At 38.7% G+C, this 18,415-nt stretch overlaps 1 protein-coding gene across 2 annotated transcripts in view; it reads right to left on the bottom strand.

The window, feature by feature from the left end:
- MUSK (muscle associated receptor tyrosine kinase) overlaps positions 1-18,415 on the bottom strand; it is a 92,128-nt gene that overhangs the window by 47,350 nt on the left and 26,363 nt on the right. Inside the window, exon 6 of one of the 2 annotated variants that reach the window (XM_044386737.3) lies at positions 6,649-6,678. The exons of the other annotated variant lie outside the window; for it this stretch is intronic. Coding sequence (XP_044242672.1) covers positions 6,649-6,678 — 30 coding nt within the window. The remainder of the gene's footprint in view (positions 1-6,648; positions 6,679-18,415) is intronic. 2 annotated transcript variants of the gene reach the window in all.

Raw genomic sequence — 18,415 nt, 5'->3', positions numbered from 1 at the left:
TCCTCAGAAAGGCCTTCCTTGACCACCCAACATAAGGTATAACCTGCCCCCATTCACTTTTTATCACCCTGTTTTATTGTCTTTATAGACCTTACCACTATCTGAAGTTATTTTTTGTCTATTGTCTGCCTCCTCCAACCCCTGTAGATTGTGAGTTCTCAGCAACCAAAAACCTAGCCTGTTTTGTTCAGTACCCAGAAGAGTGCCTGACCAAAGTAATAGTATTTACTTGAATTAATGAAATAATTAATTAATGCTTTATATCTTCAACTGTATCATAGTGGGAGGACAGAAAAAAATTGCCTAACTTTGTAGAGAATGAGATGAGCACATTGGAGCAAAAAGAAAGAAATATTTTAGGCCAAGTGTGAGCAGAAGAATAGATAATTAATATTCCATTCTGAGACTGCATCCCTACTGATTAATTAAGAGAAAGTTCAGGGAAGATATGATGTGACAACCGAATCCTTTTTGCAGATTCTAATTTTAGATTTGCAGGTACATATTAATTCAACCTCCTCTTGATATTGAGGACTCTTAAGAGATGGAATCTAGAAGAGGATGTTAGAAACACAATGTTGGGCACAAAAGCCGGAAGAAAGGAAAAGCAAGGAAGGCTCCATTTTTAAGGCACCAAGTGGTTAAAAAAAATACATCAAATGTTTAAAATACAATGCTGAATCTACCCCCCAAAACAAAACTGAGCCTGCTTTTAAAAAGTCTTGTGGTCTAATTACCAACCTACAGAAAACAGAGGTTAAGGAACAGGTTAGACATCATTATGGGGATGCAATTCATTGAAATCCAGAATACAGACAATTCAGTAGGGCAAATTATTTAGTTTTCTCAATAAATAACTTGTCCCGGGGGGGGGGACGTAGGAGAAAAAGGGAATTATTATACAGTTAAAAAGACTTCAGAGGCATAACCCCAAATGCAAGGTGTGGGTCTTGTTTGGATTCTTATTCAACAGATCGGATGTAGAAAGATATTTTGAGATAACTGGATAAAAATTGCAGTCCTGGTAGTAAATGATACTAAGAAGTTAGTGCTAATTGGGGATGGGTAGAGTAATGAACATGGTAACGTGATTATGTTTTTAAAAAAAAGTCCTTTTGCTAATGTGCATATTGGTTGATTGAACTAATATCTGGGATTTGCTTTAAAAGAAACCAGCAGCAATGACATAGCAGGTGAAGCGAGGAAGCAAAATCGGTAGACTGTTGATTATGTTGCTGGGGGTCGTGGGAACATGGGAGTTCCCTTTAGTACCGTATCTACTTTTTGTTAAGGTTGAAAATTTTATAATAACATTTAAAAAAATTGCTGTGGAGCCTGCCCCACAGTTCCAGGAAACACGTGATGAGACACACACTTCTGCCATTTAAATAGTGTCAAGTTTTAGAAAACCCCATAACTGAAGAAAAGTAAGGCTCTGAGGAGGAACATTTGGCAGAGGCATCAGTCCTAAGAGCCTCAGAAACATGTAAAACAGTTTTTTTTTTTTTTAATTAAAGATTGTATTTATTTTTTTGAGAGAGAGAGTGAGCGAGCAAGCTTGAGGGGCAGATGGAGGGGGAGAAGCAGATTCCCTACGGAGCAGGGAGTCTGATGCAGGGCTCGACCTCAGGATCCTGAGATCATGGCCTGAGCTGAAGGCAGACACCCAACCAACTGAGCCACCCAGGTGCTTCTCTACAGCAGTTTTAGATCAAAATTCTATGAGGGATGATTCTGAGTTGAAACAACATAAGGGAAAATTTTCCCTAGCAGGTGATATATATAGCCTGAGAAATTTCTTAGCAGAGTGAGTGGCAGTAGCCATAGTGGTCAGCAGGGTTGGCTCCAAGAGTGGGTGGCCCTGTATGGTCTCACAGGGCACCGTGCTAAGAGGGGCCCATGCTTGGTTTAACGTGCTGCTGTCCTTGCCTTGAAATTACCAGTGATTTTTGAATTAAGATCATTGTCATTTGCACCTGGCCCACGAATTAGGAAGTGAGTTCTGCTAGTCAGGGATAAAAATAGCACTTTAAAAGAGGGAGTGAAGCCTGTCCCTTGACTGAAGTTCCAGAAAAGCCAGGCTCCACGGTGAAATAGGAAATAAAAAGTCACATAATGAATGAGTTTGAAGAAAGTGTCAATGAAGACTAAGTGACTGAGGCTGTCCTCACTAGAAATTCTAAATTTCTCAGGAAGACCAGCCAGCGAGGAGGCAGTGCACATTTCTTCAGATATACCAGAGTGACGCACGGTGACCCATCTGCCCCCCTGATGGGAGATTTCTCCCAACTTAGTCTAAGCTCACGGGTTGTAGACTCTTGACAACCGACACAGACTGACTGCTCTCAGGTATTTTCTCCTTTTCAGATGTTTTCTGGCAACAATGATGGAGACCTAGGTTGCACAACATAGCTGAGTCCATGTTCATCATTTGGTTGAAAGAACTTGTCGGGGTTGGGGCTATACTCGTGTGTCTTACATTTTTTGAGTGTGACACTACTGTACTCATCATCTTATGGGTCCCATTGCCTCTCAGAATCTGAAAAAGCAGGATCTTTTAGAGATTGGGAGTGAGATTATTTCAATCCCATAGGCACTGGAAAAGTGTAGCCAGCATCTGCTGCAGAGAACTCTGTACCCTTGAACCTGAAAGAGAGCCTTTTGGCTAAACAGAAGACGACTAAGAAATTGGAGAAGAATGAAATCTAGACACTGTTTCTGCTTTAATTTATAGAGGCAAGAGTTTTCATTTGGGGACTGTAAATTCTTCCTGGAAATGCAGGAATAAGGGAGGATTTATTTTGTTCTAATTTACAGCTTTTTTTTTTTTTTTTCCTATTGGCTGGTATATTATTTGGAATATCATTTGGGCTCACTGCAGAACTTTTGATGATCTATATTGCACAACACAGCTAGGCATAATGTGAGATAGTAAATAAGACAGAGTCAACATGGCCTTGCAGTGAATTTACTTACTATACTGCTCTGTCCCGTATCAGAACCTTCTGGGGGCTCCAGTGGGGCACAGGATGGTACATGAAGGAGCAATATTGGCATTTGCAGTGGTTTCGTGAAGGTATGAGTGTGCTGATAAACTTCTGGTCTCCTCCTCCAGAAGGACAGGTATACCCTTGGCTGAGACAGGGTTTCATTGTGTGATGAGAAAAACACCTTTTGAAAAAAACAACTTTGTTTTTCTGAGTTGCTGCCTTGGCATTTTATAGTGTGATAACCCTACCACACCCAGAGTCTAGACATTTAGATAAGGACTTGAGTTTAGGATGTCCACCAAAAGTTCCCACTTTGCTTTTCCTGGGCACCTTTTACAATAACCACTTAGAGTGAAGCCTTAGAAAAGTTAGTATTCTCTGTCCTCATCACCTCTAAGTATAGGTTCTTGCTACCCCACTCTCTTTCTCCTTCTCTGTGACCTGGGTCAGAGGACTTCCCTTCCCTGGGCTCACAGCATGCTCCCCAGACCCTGGCTTCTAGGATTTGTAAATAATAAATCTTGTGATTCTATTTCCTTTCTGTGGGTGTGTTGAAACTACGCCTTCAATCACAATGAACCCATGGGTTTCACTTCCCCAAAGTGGGAACTAGGTTGCTGAGGGAGCTCCTTGCCAAGCTTGTGTGGGTGGCTTGTGCCCCCTCATTCACCAGGTCACAGTCTACATGCTCTTAATTCAATACACCAGCTCCAACTTCCCCACACATATTGTTAAGTCTAGTGGGTGAAGAGGGGGAAAAGGCCAGCAATAAAAGGGAAGCCGTTTTCTGCACACCCACATTCTTGCCAAAAGATAAAATAGGAACTTGCCCCCTTTTTTCAGTATTGAAAGATGGCTTCCACCCTTCCTGCCAATTTCCTCCTGCCCCCAGAGAAGGTCACAGATGTCTCCTTATCCAAATGTTTCTCAACACATTCCCTTACCCTTGTTTGTGGTTCTTCATAGCACTTAACACCATGTCATAACTATCGATTTGTTTGTTGGCTGTCTCCTCCTCTGGAATGTAAGCATCACAAGGGCAGAGCTTGCTTTGTTCATTAACACAGGCTGATTGATAGGTAGATAGAGCCCTGCATGGTACATAGCAGGCATTCAATAAATATTTGTTGAATGAGGGAATGAATAAATGAATGAGTGGCTCTTCTGATTGGTGAGACTGGAGAAAGGGACTTGTCTATGTTATGAGTATCTCAGCCTTCTTGGGGCCATCATTCTCGCAGCTACCCTCAAACAACAAGGGTATGGTGTTAATGTGCAGCAAGTGTCCCAGCTCAGGGCTTCTCCATCCTACAACTTGGGGTGGAAGGTTAAAGAGTGGGGTGGGGCTGAGGAGGATGAGGAAACAGATGTTAGTCTAGTTCTTGGATGAAAAAGTAGAAAGTTTGATTTTTCAGTCCAGCTTTATCAGCAATAAAACTGATATTTTTATACCCATCTGCATTTGTTACCAGTTCCAAGCAGAAGAGGTGGAGGAGGGATGAAAGAAATTCCACCATATTTATCAAACATTGAAAACAATAAGGCCAGTTGCAATTAAAAATAAATGCCAGACTAACCTCCATGGATGAAAATCCACTGGTAATAATAAATTTAGATGTAATTCAGTAATAAACTCCCATTACTTTGCTGGTAGCCCCAAACTGAAAATGCATTCTAGGCCATCAGTTCTAAAAGTAACGTGGTATATTTCATATCAAGTAAAATGTCCATTGAATATCCCTATTGTGCATTTTATTTGCATCCAAAACAGTATAAAAGTGTTTTTGTTACATAAACAAGTTACTTAATAGACGGGGTACAGCATTACTTAGTAATTTGGGAAATGTTTACAGCTGTCTTGGTATGGATCTTTAAAGAAAAAACATGACGCAACTCTTTCTATAGTCTTATCCATTATTCTCCAGCTCCAGTGGGCAAGCAAATCATTGTTCATCTGCATCATGGGAAATAGACATGGGCAATCTATTTATCCCTGGGTTTTCTCTCGTGATATTTATTCATGAGTTTTGAGCTTTAATTTCTCTTGGGTAAATTTACAGCACTAACTGCAGGTTGGGAATTGTACTTTCAAAATTGGGCTTAAGTAGCTAGTGATTCCAGAGTCCTTTATAACATAACTATATTATGTTCTCATTCTCACCCATCCCTCCCTCCTTCCCTCTCTCTTTCCATTTTCTAAAGCACTTTCGGATACATAATAAATCTTACTATTGATTGTCATTCGAAGGGGTAATTTGAATTTGTAGTAAGGAGATAGAGCTATTATTCAGTCTGAAATTGCAGTGGTGGTGCAATGGAGAGCCTAGGGCAGGGGACCCAAATTAAGTCCCGAAATGAACAAGCAGTTTGGCTTGAGATGAATTACGTCTTCTTTCTTGTTAAGGCAGGAGGACCAGAAGAAACTTAAGTCCCTTATAAATGCCGCTTCTGAGTAATTATTTCAAAGGACACAATGAGCTCACATGGATTTTATTTTCTCTTATTTTTTCCTTTCTTTATTTTATTCTAGTGTCCCTTAAAGAGGGTTTTGTTTTGTTTTGTTTTTTGTTTTTTAGGTTACTTGATTCTAACCAGCAATGACTGATAGAGTTGAAGTGAAAGCAAATAAAAACAAACAAAAAGAATCACACAGGAGCAGGTGAAATGATTTCATCTAAATTTCGTTGTAAGCAGCCTGATGTTTAGAAATCGAAAAGTAGGGGCGCCTGGGTGGCACAGCGGTTAAGCGTCTACCTTCAGCTCAGGGCGTGATCCCGACGTTATGGGATCGAGCCCCACATCAGGCTCCTCTGCTATGAGCCTGCTTCTTCCTCTCCCGCTCCCCCTGCTTGTGTTCCCTCTCTCACGGGCTGTCTCTATCTCTGTCAAATAAATAAATAAAATCTTTAAAAAAAAAAAAAAAAGAAATAGAAAAGTATCTCAAATATCTTGAGATCCTAAGATAAGGGGGTGATATTTCGAATACTACCAGCCTAAGGTTTATTCCTAGAGCCAAACTGTATTATATGGGAACTTGTGAATCTTATCCAAAAAACATAAACTTTAGGTTAGGACAGCATAAAGTTTAATCAGATAGAAAGTGCTTTCTTGGAAGAAAAACCCTTATTCTACAAAGTAGGGTTTTTTCCCCCAAACAAATTTGATGTCCAGCTACTTTCCTCTAAACATATTCCACTAAATATATGTATATGTCTGTGGGCAATTAAAATTAATTTAAATTTGATTGATTTGGTTTGGAGCAGTTGTATAATACTTGTCCTCTTGGAGTAGTAACAGTAAAAACCTAAGCTGGCATCTTAACATTTTTACATTCCTTCAAAAATTGTAACATCCTCCCTCCTCCCCAGAAAAAGGCTTTCAGTCAAAAGGTAACTTTCTATTCCAATCTGTGTGAGATTTATTCTCATGCTGATTTATGTCATTTTGTTTGCATTTTCCGAGTTTAATAAAAGTAAATTGTCACTAAATACATTATAAAATAAGGCAGGCCATCTAATAACACTCAGTCACATGCCAACAATATTTCCCGTACATCGTTTGTTATTTCCTAAAAAAAATAATGGCACTTAGAATTGTTTACAAGGTCAGCAAAAATAAATACATTTAAAAGAAGCAGGGCAAAAAGAAAAAAAAATACCTTTAGTATCTTGTTCAGGTTCACTTTCTTCTATTAATAGATACAAGACAAAACAAACACACACAATGAACACACAAACAAAAACAACATATCATGAAAAGGGAAAATCTTTGACCACAGAAACATCAGTTGTGCAACACTATTAATTAGAATCTGCTTGTTTCTTATTTCAATAAGAAACAAATGCAATCAAGGGAAACAGCTGACCTTTACAAGCAAGCTATTAAATGACATAAAATTTCAAATTACCACTTTAGTCGGGCAGTACTACACAGAAGATAAACTACAGCATACCCAACAACATAGCTCATTCATGCATTTTTATTTTAATGCTGACAATTACCCTTTCTTTCAAGGCAACAGACTGCCTACTATTCTGCTAAATCGTGTTTTCCCTTTGTTTAGCATGGCTTCTCCTTTTACAAGGCCCTGCTGTGAAGTCAGTGAGGTTGAATCTGGGATCTCAACTATCATTTCTATGGCAATAGACTCATGTTGTGGTAAACAGAGGATTAGGGGGTTCCTGCAGAACAGAGTCTACCACCAACAGAGCTGCTCTCCTCCGTACCCACTCCCGGAGGCAGCTCAGAGGGCAGGGAGGAGCAAACCTTATCTTGTAGGAAACTACCAGGGAAGCACGCCATAAAAAAAAATATGAAAATGTCTACATTGGGTATGCAGAATTGAGAATTCATCTTTTTTTTTTTATCCCAGAAAAGAGACAACTGCCAAATTAATGGTTCCAAAATGTTTAACATAATAACTATATCAAATGGAGATCCCACATGGAGCTCTGTTTTTTCTTTCCTGAAAGTTTGTTTGTGTCCAATTAGACCTTTCTTCTTGAAATTAGTGACGAGCCAACTGCAGCATTCGTTCATAAGTATAAAGTAGCAGTGCTATTGTTAACGACTTTGAATGTTAAGAACATACTTGCATAGCTCTTCCCAGGTTATGGGTATTTGCATACACGGTTTACATTATCTCCTTTAACCCTGATCCTATCTCTGTGATTAAACATAAATTGATATTATTCAGCCCATTTTCCAGACAGGGAGTCTGAGACTCAGAGCTCTGCTGTAGGTTCAGAGCCAGAGACGCCATACTCCAGTCAGTTTTCAGACATAATTCCCTGTTCTAACCTGCTTCATAGCAAGAAACCCTCCTTGTTGCGCTTGATACCCAATCCTCTTAAATGTAAGAGAACTTATCATTTCCCCTTTTAAATTTTATTCTGATTGAACATTCCCTGTCCCCACCAACCAAGTTAGTGGCACCTTCCTGTTTTATTTTTTCAAGGTCAGAGACGACTTTAAAGTTGTTAAATTGAATAGATTTATGGTTAAAAGGAGAGTTAGAAATTTTCTGTGAAATGTACCTAAACAAAGAAAATCAACTTTTTTTTAACACCCCTAATAGTGCCTGGTGTTTGAAACCAGTTTTTTCATACTAAAAACCAGTCATGTGGACACTTGAAACTATAGAGATCCCTGGTTTCTAACACAGACATAAATCAGGAAAAATAAATGAAGGTCGATGCTTGGGTCAGATTAGCCCTGAAAAATTGCATTTGAACGCCTTTGGGCTGGGCGTGTTTTCCTAGTTCCTCAACAAAATTGTGCTTCTTTCCAAATCTTACTATTTTAGTTTTTCACCAGCCAAGTAACTATCTATGAGTAGCTGAGATGGGCATGGGCATGGGACTCTTGGAATATGAAGTGTCTTCATTCTGGTGGCTATTATCTCCAAAAATTTTGTCCAGCCTCGGTAAATTTTGAGAATCTTATTTGCTCATCATTTTTTTTTCCTCGTACACTACTCTTTTTTGGGTTCTGGAATGAGTGCAGGTCCATTCTTAGTCTTCTCTCCATTTTGCAATTATTAGTTTGCTTTGATCTTTTACTGGGCTGCACTTGAGAGCATACCACGAAGACCATGCTGACTTCCCTCTGCTATCACTTTGTACTTATTGCTGTTACTGCTGTTCATTTTGCTTGATTTGTTTGGAATTGGGAGCAGTGTGAAATTTTGAAAGAATGCACCCATTTCCTCCCCTGTGGATCTACAGAACCAAGTCAAGAGATGAAAAATTGTCTAAGATCTGCCATTTTCCTAGGAGGAGGCCTAGAAGTTCTACCTGAATTTATGTTTTCATATAGAGACTCTCGAAGTTTCTTTCTAAGCACAAATGCAGATATACAGCTCTATACATATGTGTTTACGCATGCTTATATTTTTATGTAAGTATGTACCACATTCACACGCATGCATGCACAATTGAGATTACTTTAAATTAGAAAAAATGATGCAAGAATAATCTGCAAAACCCATTTAAGCTTGAGTACACTCATTCAACGTATGAGATTGTTGGTCATTTCGAGGTCAGACTATAGTCCTAGTTTTTCCATGCATCGTGCCTGCTTAGCCTATGATCCGTCTTGACCTCTGAACTTACTATTTTACCACCTATCAATTTTTAAATATTTGACTTCATGGTCTTTATTCCCTTTTAACTGCTTTATGTGTAATGGATCAGTCTTGTCTTCCAAACTGATGTGTAATCTCCGTTGGAGGGCGGAGGCAGGGAACGGCATAGCATACTTTACTTTTGTTGTTTTCTTTTCCTCCTAAAGTTTAGCATGGTCTCTTATAGAAAAAAGAAAATACTTAAAAGAGGAGGTGGGTACTGATTCATTTTCCTTTTCTACTTTCTTGGAATTGTTCAATAAGACATTTATAATAGAGAATCAGAGACTTCTCTTATTGGAATAATTTAAGATATAATCAACATCTGAGTTAAATAGTATATACATTATTTTCTTGAATACTTTGATTTATGGGGGACTTAGCACTATCATAGCAACCCATTTAAAATACGTTAAAAAAAAAAAAAAGGAATATATTCCAAATCAAACCAAAATCAGTCTCCTTGTAATTACCACCCACAAGACTTAGTGTTTATTCCTATACACTGGACCAAAAAAAAAAAAAAAAAAAAAAATCCATCAAATATTTTCGTTTTCCCAAGCTTGCTAGCTCCAGTTCACCATGCTGATTGCTAACTTTTGGACTTTCTTATCTCACCTTCTTATCTTAATTTACCCCCAGAACTAAAACTAACACATACATAGAGAGTCTTACGAATTCAAAGAATGGTAAGACTCTTTCTAATATTCTACTTCTGTGACTATACTATTTTTATTTGCATTTATATAAAAATACAGTTAGGTCATATTCCATTGAAAATCATGAATATCCAACACTTGTTTTTATACTTGCTCTTCAGTTTTGAACGTGAGTGTGTGTGTGGGGGGGATATGATTTGATTTTAAGAAAGATAAATTAAATTTTTCCTATTCAATTCACTATATTAGTTGATTGGAGAAGAAATTTGGAGAGGGGAAGTGTGTTATTATATGGAAGGAGGGAAAGCCCTTAAGATTCCCAGGCAGAAATGAACACAGTCAGTAAGATCCACATACATCATGTAGACCTTGTGGAGAGGAAGAAAGAGACCAGAAGAGGAAACAGGCAGAACTGTGGGATGGCTCCCATTCTTCAGACAGCAAGAGTGAGAAGAGCCAAGAAGATAACAGGAATCTGGCCACCTAGGCCAAAGTCTCAGTGGAGGCTGCTATTTTACATTCTTGCTCTTTGTAGAATGGCATTGTTTATAATTTTTCTTAAAAGGCAAAGCCTTAAAGAAATCTCTGAACATCTGGTACTATCAGGATACCATTCTAGGACTTTTTCATTTTTCAATGAAATGATTTGCACCAAGCAGTTAATAAAGCACAGTTTTATAATATATGTTATGTATAAATATTATATATATGTATTATATATATTTTATGTATTATAATAACACACAGCTGGAAAGTACTGGAGGCTGATTTTGAAGCCAGGTCTTCTAGCTCTTTCTTTTTCATTTTTTTTTTTTTTTCAGAGCTATTTCTAGCTCATGGTATCTTCCTGACTGATGAAAGCTATTTCTCCATCTGCCTTCAAAAAAAGAAGGTATATTTTATTTTTAAATTTCAGTCTGCCTTAGGGAGCTACATTCCAGATATTGATCGTGTTGAGGACCCTTTTTGTAGGTGTTAAAAGCATGTACTTAAATCCGTTCCTCAGTTATCTGAAAAGAGAGGAATCATTCTGTAGAAAGAGAAGTCCATTGTTGAGACCTTATTATTAAAACATGAATGCTAATCAATACTAGATTATTTGAATCCATTCTTAAATAGGCTACATTTGTCTCATCTAGCATTGCATTTTAAGAATTATTGCGTTGGAGATGCCTCGTAGAAGACAAGCACCACAGGCAGCAAAAAAGGTCATTTTGGTTGTTTTATTTTTTACTTGAAGAAATTGGCCCAGGGGATTGTTGAAAAGTAATCATAAGGAGACTCCGTGGTACTGTTTCTGGATAGATTCTGCTTTTCTTTTCCAATCATTAAAAGAACATGTGACAATAATAATAATAAACCTGAGTGAATACCTGGATTTTCTCTGCTCACGTCTTGGTAGCTAAAGCAAAGAAACCCGACCCTGGTGTGCTGCCACTGTTTACGCTTCTGTTTCCTTTGAAGCAGAGCGATGCCTGAGGTTTATCCACTGGCTCCATCTCTGGAGGAACCAGAATGCAGACTCCGTTGGAAAACATACACAGCACCCTCACAAGCAGCCTTCCTTTGCATCTTCAAAGTAAGGCTGGCCTGGCTCTGTGACATCACGATTCTCTCAAGTGGCTTGGGCTGGACACATTTCTGTGGCCTTCGAGATCATAACATTTTCCTAGCTTGTAAATATGGATGGTGAATAATGACCATGAGCATGAAGTGTTTATCAAGTAAATCAGATAAGAGCCACACAAAGTTAACTTGTTTTTAGTTCAGCCCTAGATGTAGAGGGAGCAACTATTAAGAATATTTTGGTTAAAATGGTTCTGAAAATATATTAGAAGTTTAACTGTAAGCCAATGAAGAAGTTGGACTTCAGTTGTGATTCGTGTTTTTCATTCTTTAAAAAAGCATATATTCTGGTTTTCATGGGAGGAGATGCAAGCTGCTTAATTGCCAGGACAGAAGCCTTTCTTGGTTTACCCTTTTTTAAGGTTTTAATTGTAGGATACTTTTAGAGTTACAGAAGAGTTGCAAAGATAGTGTAGAGGGTTTCCAGGTACGCTTCACCCAACTTCTTCCAATGTTAACATCTTATATAACATGGTACATTTATCAAAATCTTAGTTTACTTTTAAATAACATTTGGACCTAATCTCATGAAATGGAAGATACTTGAGCTCTGACACCAATCAAAGAAAGTAAAGTTTAGTAAGAACAAGAATTTTTTTATTTTTAAATTAGTACTACTATTACTGTTATTTTTAACTCACCAAAAATTGTAACTGGGAAAAGAAATAGGAGCTATAACCTTAAGCTTAAGTGGCACCATGGTGTCCTGGTTCTCTAAAGTGGCTTGGCTTGGGAACATTTCTGTGGTCTTTGAGATAGAGTTCCAGATGCCCAAGTTGGACCACAGCCCTCCAAACTGTAGGTCTCCATGCTAAAGAGATGACATTTGAAAACCCTGTCAAGAAGGGATACCATGTGTTCTAATCTCAGTGTTAGTCTGTGCATCAAATTGCAGCCCATTCTGGTTTTTAAGGCACCCCAACAGATACTGTCTCATACTCCGTACGTAGTCTGACTTTTACTCCCTGACTCAGCAGCAGCCTGTGCTCTCATGATAAATCTGCTTCTCCCCTTTCCCCATCATATCACCATGTACCATGAGCTGCTGTTCATCAATCAAAATCTTGATGGACCTCACCTCTCTGAAGCTTTCCCTGATCTCCCACCATCTCCCCCTGTCTTGTACTGCTGTCACTGCAAACAGTTAAACTTGAATTTTTGTAATCAGTTGCTCGCATGCTCATCTTCCTCGCTGAATTTGAAAACTTTTCCAGAAATGAGCCATGTCTCTATCTCTGTATCCTTAGGAATAATCTCATTCCATGAAGTTTAGTAGGCACTCAACAAATGAATAAATTTGAAACTTATTCTAACTTTTATCCTATGAGTTATGGATAAGCTAACTTCTTCCTTAAATTTTTAAGCTTTGTCTGGAATAAAAACATTCCGAGTAGAAATCCTCAAGTCAGTGTTTCTCAGTGTGTGGTTCATAGACTACTCAGGTAAGGTTCACTTGGGAAATTGTTGGCCTTAACACAGACCTATTCGATCTGAATCTCTGGGGAATGCATCCTAGAGCTATAACTTTTAATAAGATTTGCAGAGGCTTTTGATGTGCATTGAAGTTTGAGAACCACTGCCTTGGAGGGAGAGTTGTATTAATCCATCAATTTTGGTATTTCCAATTCTTTCCATAGAAGTTTTAAATTGAATATAATTAATGATGTGATAGTAAATTAAATGAAATAACACATTAGTATCAGGGCAAAGGAGACTTCCAGTCAGTTTAATGTCACAGATACTATGACTTGGATTCTGAGATACATGTCATGTAGGGCAAAAAACAAAATAAAAATAAAGTACACCATTCTCAGTACAAGGAGGGAAACAAAAGGCCGATTTCAGGAGAGACCATTCCTCTCCCACCCAGGCACTACATTTTTAAAGCAATTTCTCACTTAAGATTTACCTTAAAGCAGTGAATGATGGCATGATTGGTATTTTTGACAAGATTTTTTGGCGAACCACTATTTCTGTAGCAAGTAAAATATGTGGTAAGCTCAGGATGTGCACCAAGGTTGCTTTGGTTTTCCTATTGCGGATACTATGTTTTTTGTACAGATCGACTCTAAACAGCCCCTTTCCTATTTGCCGGTAAAGGCACATCTTCCTATAGCTTCTTAGATAAGCTTTCTCTTACTACTTGTCCCAGTGGGGCCAAACCAAAGTTACAATCTCTAACAAGTACCCAGCATGCAGGTATAAGACATTGCTGATTGAGGATAGATTTATGTTCTTTGGAAACAGGGGGAGTGGTTGGTAATGTTGACATGCTATTTATGAAATCTGAGAGGCCTAAGCAGCAATAATCTCTGGGTAGAATGTAAACAATGTAAACAGCAGGCAACAAGACCACCAACAGCCCATATTTATCATGGAGTCCCGTGTAGACACGGCATATATGCTATCGTAGTCCATTTTAAGAACTCTACGCTCTAGGTAATATCGCCCCCATTTCCCAGATGAGGAAATAGACTTGCAAAGGTTGAGTAAATCATCCGACCTCACGTAACTAGCAAGTGGCAAAGTCAGGATTAGCGCCCAGATCTATCTGCCGCTAAAGCACGCGAGCACTCCAGGGTGCTGGTCTACGAAACAACACAGAGAGAGAGAAGACTCAAGAATGAGGCAATGGAAGATGTCTTGGCCTGGGAACCAAGGCATCCGAGCTCCTTGTTAACTTGGACAAAGTACTGATTTTTCTAGTATCGAGTTTCCTATCTGTGGAATGAGGGGCGCAATTACAACTTCAGACTGAAAACCTATGATTTCTCTTCTGATGGAACCAAAGTTAATAAAAATCAGCTCTCTTTTAAAGAAAAATGTAGTGTTTTTTTTTTTGTTTTTTGTTTTTTTGCCGTTGAACTTGATTGCTTCTACCTCAAAGATAAAGATGACATGTGGAATAAAGAGTGTGATTATCTCCACAAGTGTTTTTAAATCATTGCTTCTGTCACACAGAAGTTACATTAGTCTGAGAACTAACATTGATAACTATTATCTGAGTGACTGCTCTGTACAGTCTTAGAAGAGCTTTAAATATGTCATCTTAGTTTATCTTTTTTACAACATATGAGGTACAAAGTATTATTAACCTCCTTGTACAGGTGGGGAAACTGAGGCACAAAGAGACGAAACTACATGACATTCCACAAGCGGTGGAGCCAGGATCTGAACTCAGGAGTTTCCTCTAGATTCTGGAGCCCATGTTATTAGCCAGTATGTTAAGTTCCCTCTAAAAATCATGCCTTGACCATACCTTGACAGCCATGGGAATGAATATACTAATTACAATTTGAAAGTCATATGTTTGATTCCTGAAGGAAATAACTTAAGTGATAGTATTTGAATTCCATATTGCCCTCGAGTTCTAATAGCTTTCTATTATATCTTTTCATGATTCAAAGTTGTTACATTTTGAAATTAAGGCCAGTGGAGGTATGGCCTTCTCTATCTTGCACAGTGTGAGATGAGTCTCTGTTGCATTAATCCATGCATTAAAGAGAAAGAATGTTTCCTTTTTTGTGTATGTATGCTTGAACTTGTGCTCTCATTTTGATACCTAAAAAAATGAAAATCAAAGCTTACTCTGATTAGAGTATGCATATTTCAGGTCACAGTAACTTCTCATTTCAAATAATATAATGTCCCTGCTATATTAAACAATTTAAGACAAATCTTTGAGGCACATTTTTTTTCATACCTGCAATTAAAGAGGGCCTACCTGTTTTTTTTCCACTTGATTTCGTATCTGTTCAGTGCTCTAATCATTATATAAGTTTTTCTTTCCTTAGAGAACTTTAGTGACAGCTGTTCAACTAAAGGACCGCTGTGGCATTGTTTCTTGAAAGCGCTATGGGACTTTCTAGATGGGAATGCAACACGATAGCCCCTAAAGTGGAAATCAGTGGATAGAACTCTTTTTTTAGAGCATGCACCTTATTAATCATGCAGATTTAATTTCCCCCATGATAACCCCCAGGGATATCAAAGACTTATGCCTTTTTCTTTGGTTTGGTTTTTAGATACACAAGGTACTCATGACAGCAAATCAAACCTGTTAGTGGCATCAAGCAAGTAGAATTGATGCCGGGAACAGGACCACCGCAAATTTTATTAAAACTGCAGATCACTGAGAGCACAGCACACGTTGGGGTTTAAATACCTCTCTCTGTGGCATTTGTCATATTAAGAGCTGCAGCATAAACAAAGGAAAAAGCAAATCAAATGTTGTGTCCACATTACTTGATCACTTCCACTCTTCTAGATGCAATAAGGAAATCTGACCTCGAGGAAAGAAGGCAGCCAGAAGTCTAACATATTTAAAGACAGTGCCAATCTCTTGTAGTTAAGTCTGTTGACATTTGCCTCTGGGACATTGTGTGTGTGTGTGTGTGTGTGTGTGTGTGTGTGTGTGTGTGTTATATGTATGTATGTATATATGTTTATGTATGTATATGCATATATACAGATATGTATATGTGTATGTATAAATGTGTAATTTGTTTTTATTTCTGGGATTCTGTTGTCTGATATACTGCATATGTCTGCAAAAAATCTTCCCAAAAAAGCCTTTGATAGACCAAGTCAGCCCTAAGGATACATGGGAAGGCCTTTCAGACTGCAGAGAAACAGACTGAGAACACTCAAGGGCCTTGACAAGTGATGAGGCCCATGCACTGAGGCCACTCACGTTCGCCAGTTGGCTCACCTTCCCTCCTCACTCCCCAAAACGCCTCTCTCAAGTGTTGAGACAGAGTTCTGCTTTTTGAGGCCTCCTGCCAATGAGGTATTGTTTAAACATTTGGGAAGCCTACAGTGACCCTCTGCCTCAGAGGGTCCTCTTGGTCCTGGTCTGCTTCAAGGGCTCTCATCTACATTTGTACTGGGGCCACCTCTCCCCACTGATGATTGCTGACAGAGAACCCTCCCTTGGTTCCGGCTCCTCTTCTGCCCAATTTTTTTCCTTTGTGGCTTAAATCTCCAAGGGTAAACAAGAAATAATAGAAAATGCAATTGACAGGTTGTCCAGTACATTCCAACCTACGTCTATTTTAAATGGAGTCTCAAGTATTCTACACTCAGCCAGTTGCTATACACAAAGCAGAATTTGTCTGAATGTGAAATTCACAGAATGTAGTAAAATCGACACTCAGCTCCAAATACATCATTTCATAATAGCTAAGTCAAAGAATATAAAGAAACATGTAAGGATATAGGGAAATATAAGAAAATTAGATATTTATAAATTATTTTTAAAGATTTTATTTATTTGACAGAGATAGCCAGTGAGAGAGGGAACACAAGCAGGGGGAGTGGGAGAGGAAGAAGCAGGCTCATAGCGGAGGAGCCTGATGTGGGGCTCGATCCCATAACGCCGGGATCACGCCCTGAGCCGAAGGCAGACACTTAACCGCTGCGCCACCCAGGCGCCCCTAGATATTTATAAATTTTTAAGTGGATATTTTCTAATGGTTAAAAAACTTACAATGACTTCTCCACTCCAGCTAAAAAAATTATCATATTCAAAGTGTTCATTTCTGTGGTGTAGTGTTTGTTAAACATGATTTTTTAAAGGAAGAATATCCCTCTGGTCAAAACTAGGAAAGTAAAAACTTGCATTTCAGAGGTCATCTAAAGCCTCCATGATGCAAGCTCTCCTTAAAATCTCCAGCTCTGCCATCCAAATCATCCCATTCCGTTGCCACATCCCTGTGCCACTGAGTGTGTGTCTTCCTGGCCTTTAGAGTACTTGGAGAAGACCGATTCAGTAAAGATACATAAGAGAGACAGTGTGGATCATTCTTTGGATACACACCATACCTAAAGTAGAACATGAGGCAGATTGGAGACACAGATAAGACTGTCTCTTGATTTAGAATTCCTCCTTTGGGGCACTAAAAAGTCTCTTTGTCTCTGTTTTCAACCTAACAAAACTAATATGCAGCAAATATAATTGGTGGTGGCAGGGGGGAGGGGACTACATGGAATCCTGCCACTGAAAATGATGCTTTCATCTCTGTGGGGAACTGATTGAAAGAAATGATCTCAAGAGGAAGGCGTATTTCTAGTTAAATATAAGGAAATCTTTATGAGCCAATATGATTGATTTATTTTTGTTTTATCATTATATATTCATTCTCAAATTTGGAGAGTGATCTCAGCTTGAGGGCAGAAACCACAAACCAAGTGTGATCATCTTTAAGACCAGTAAGATAAATCTCAATTTCAGAGATATTAAAATGTACAACAAAGAAAACAAATATAAGCCAGTGGTGAGTGTAAGAAACAAATGTCTCTGAGATTCACCCCAGCTATGGTAAAATATTTAAAAATGAACATCTTAGAATCTATGGAATATGATACGGAGATTTCTCTTGCCCTCATCACATCCTGCCATGAAACCTATCCTAAAGGCCATTGTCACAGAGATACATGAGACAGGGGTTAAATTTTCCAAAGGATGAGCCTCCACCATTATGAGATGGACAACTCTCTTCTGCATTTCAAGTGACTATGGAATTTGGGAGACGATAGATACTTCTCCAGCAGTGTTAAATCATTATACCTGTATAGTTCTTCTCACCTAGCAGTAGTGCTTCCCTTTTCCATGAGAACTTACCTTTGTTTACTTTGAGTCTATAACACCCAACCACATGTAGAAAATGCTCATTGAGAAATCAGAACCCAAATTGAATTTTAGTGTTGGACCCTCCAAGCCACTATGGAATCATAGATTCCAGGTCTGCCCATAAAGTAAGAGAGAAGAGTCAAATGGGGGCAGAATCCACTAGCAGGTGCTGCCCTCTGCACTCCTTCACTTCCCACTGCATCCAGGTGGCTCCCTTCCTCTTGCAGGCCTCAACCTTACTGTCTTTATGGATTGATTCTTTCCCTAAGGAAATGGCATGTTTCATGTTCTGTTCATCAGGACCTCACCCTTAACCCCAGTTCTACAGCCAATGGCCAAGTGTTGTGAATATCTAATCAACATAGGAACCAATTGCCTTTGACAA

Source organism: Ursus arctos, unplaced genomic scaffold, assembly GCF_023065955.2.
Source record: "Ursus arctos isolate Adak ecotype North America unplaced genomic scaffold, UrsArc2.0 scaffold_18, whole genome shotgun sequence".
Lineage (NCBI taxonomy): Eukaryota > Metazoa > Chordata > Mammalia > Carnivora > Ursidae > Ursus > Ursus arctos.
Note: the sequence above shows the minus strand (reverse complement) of the source record. Positions and strands in the feature narration are given on the sequence as shown.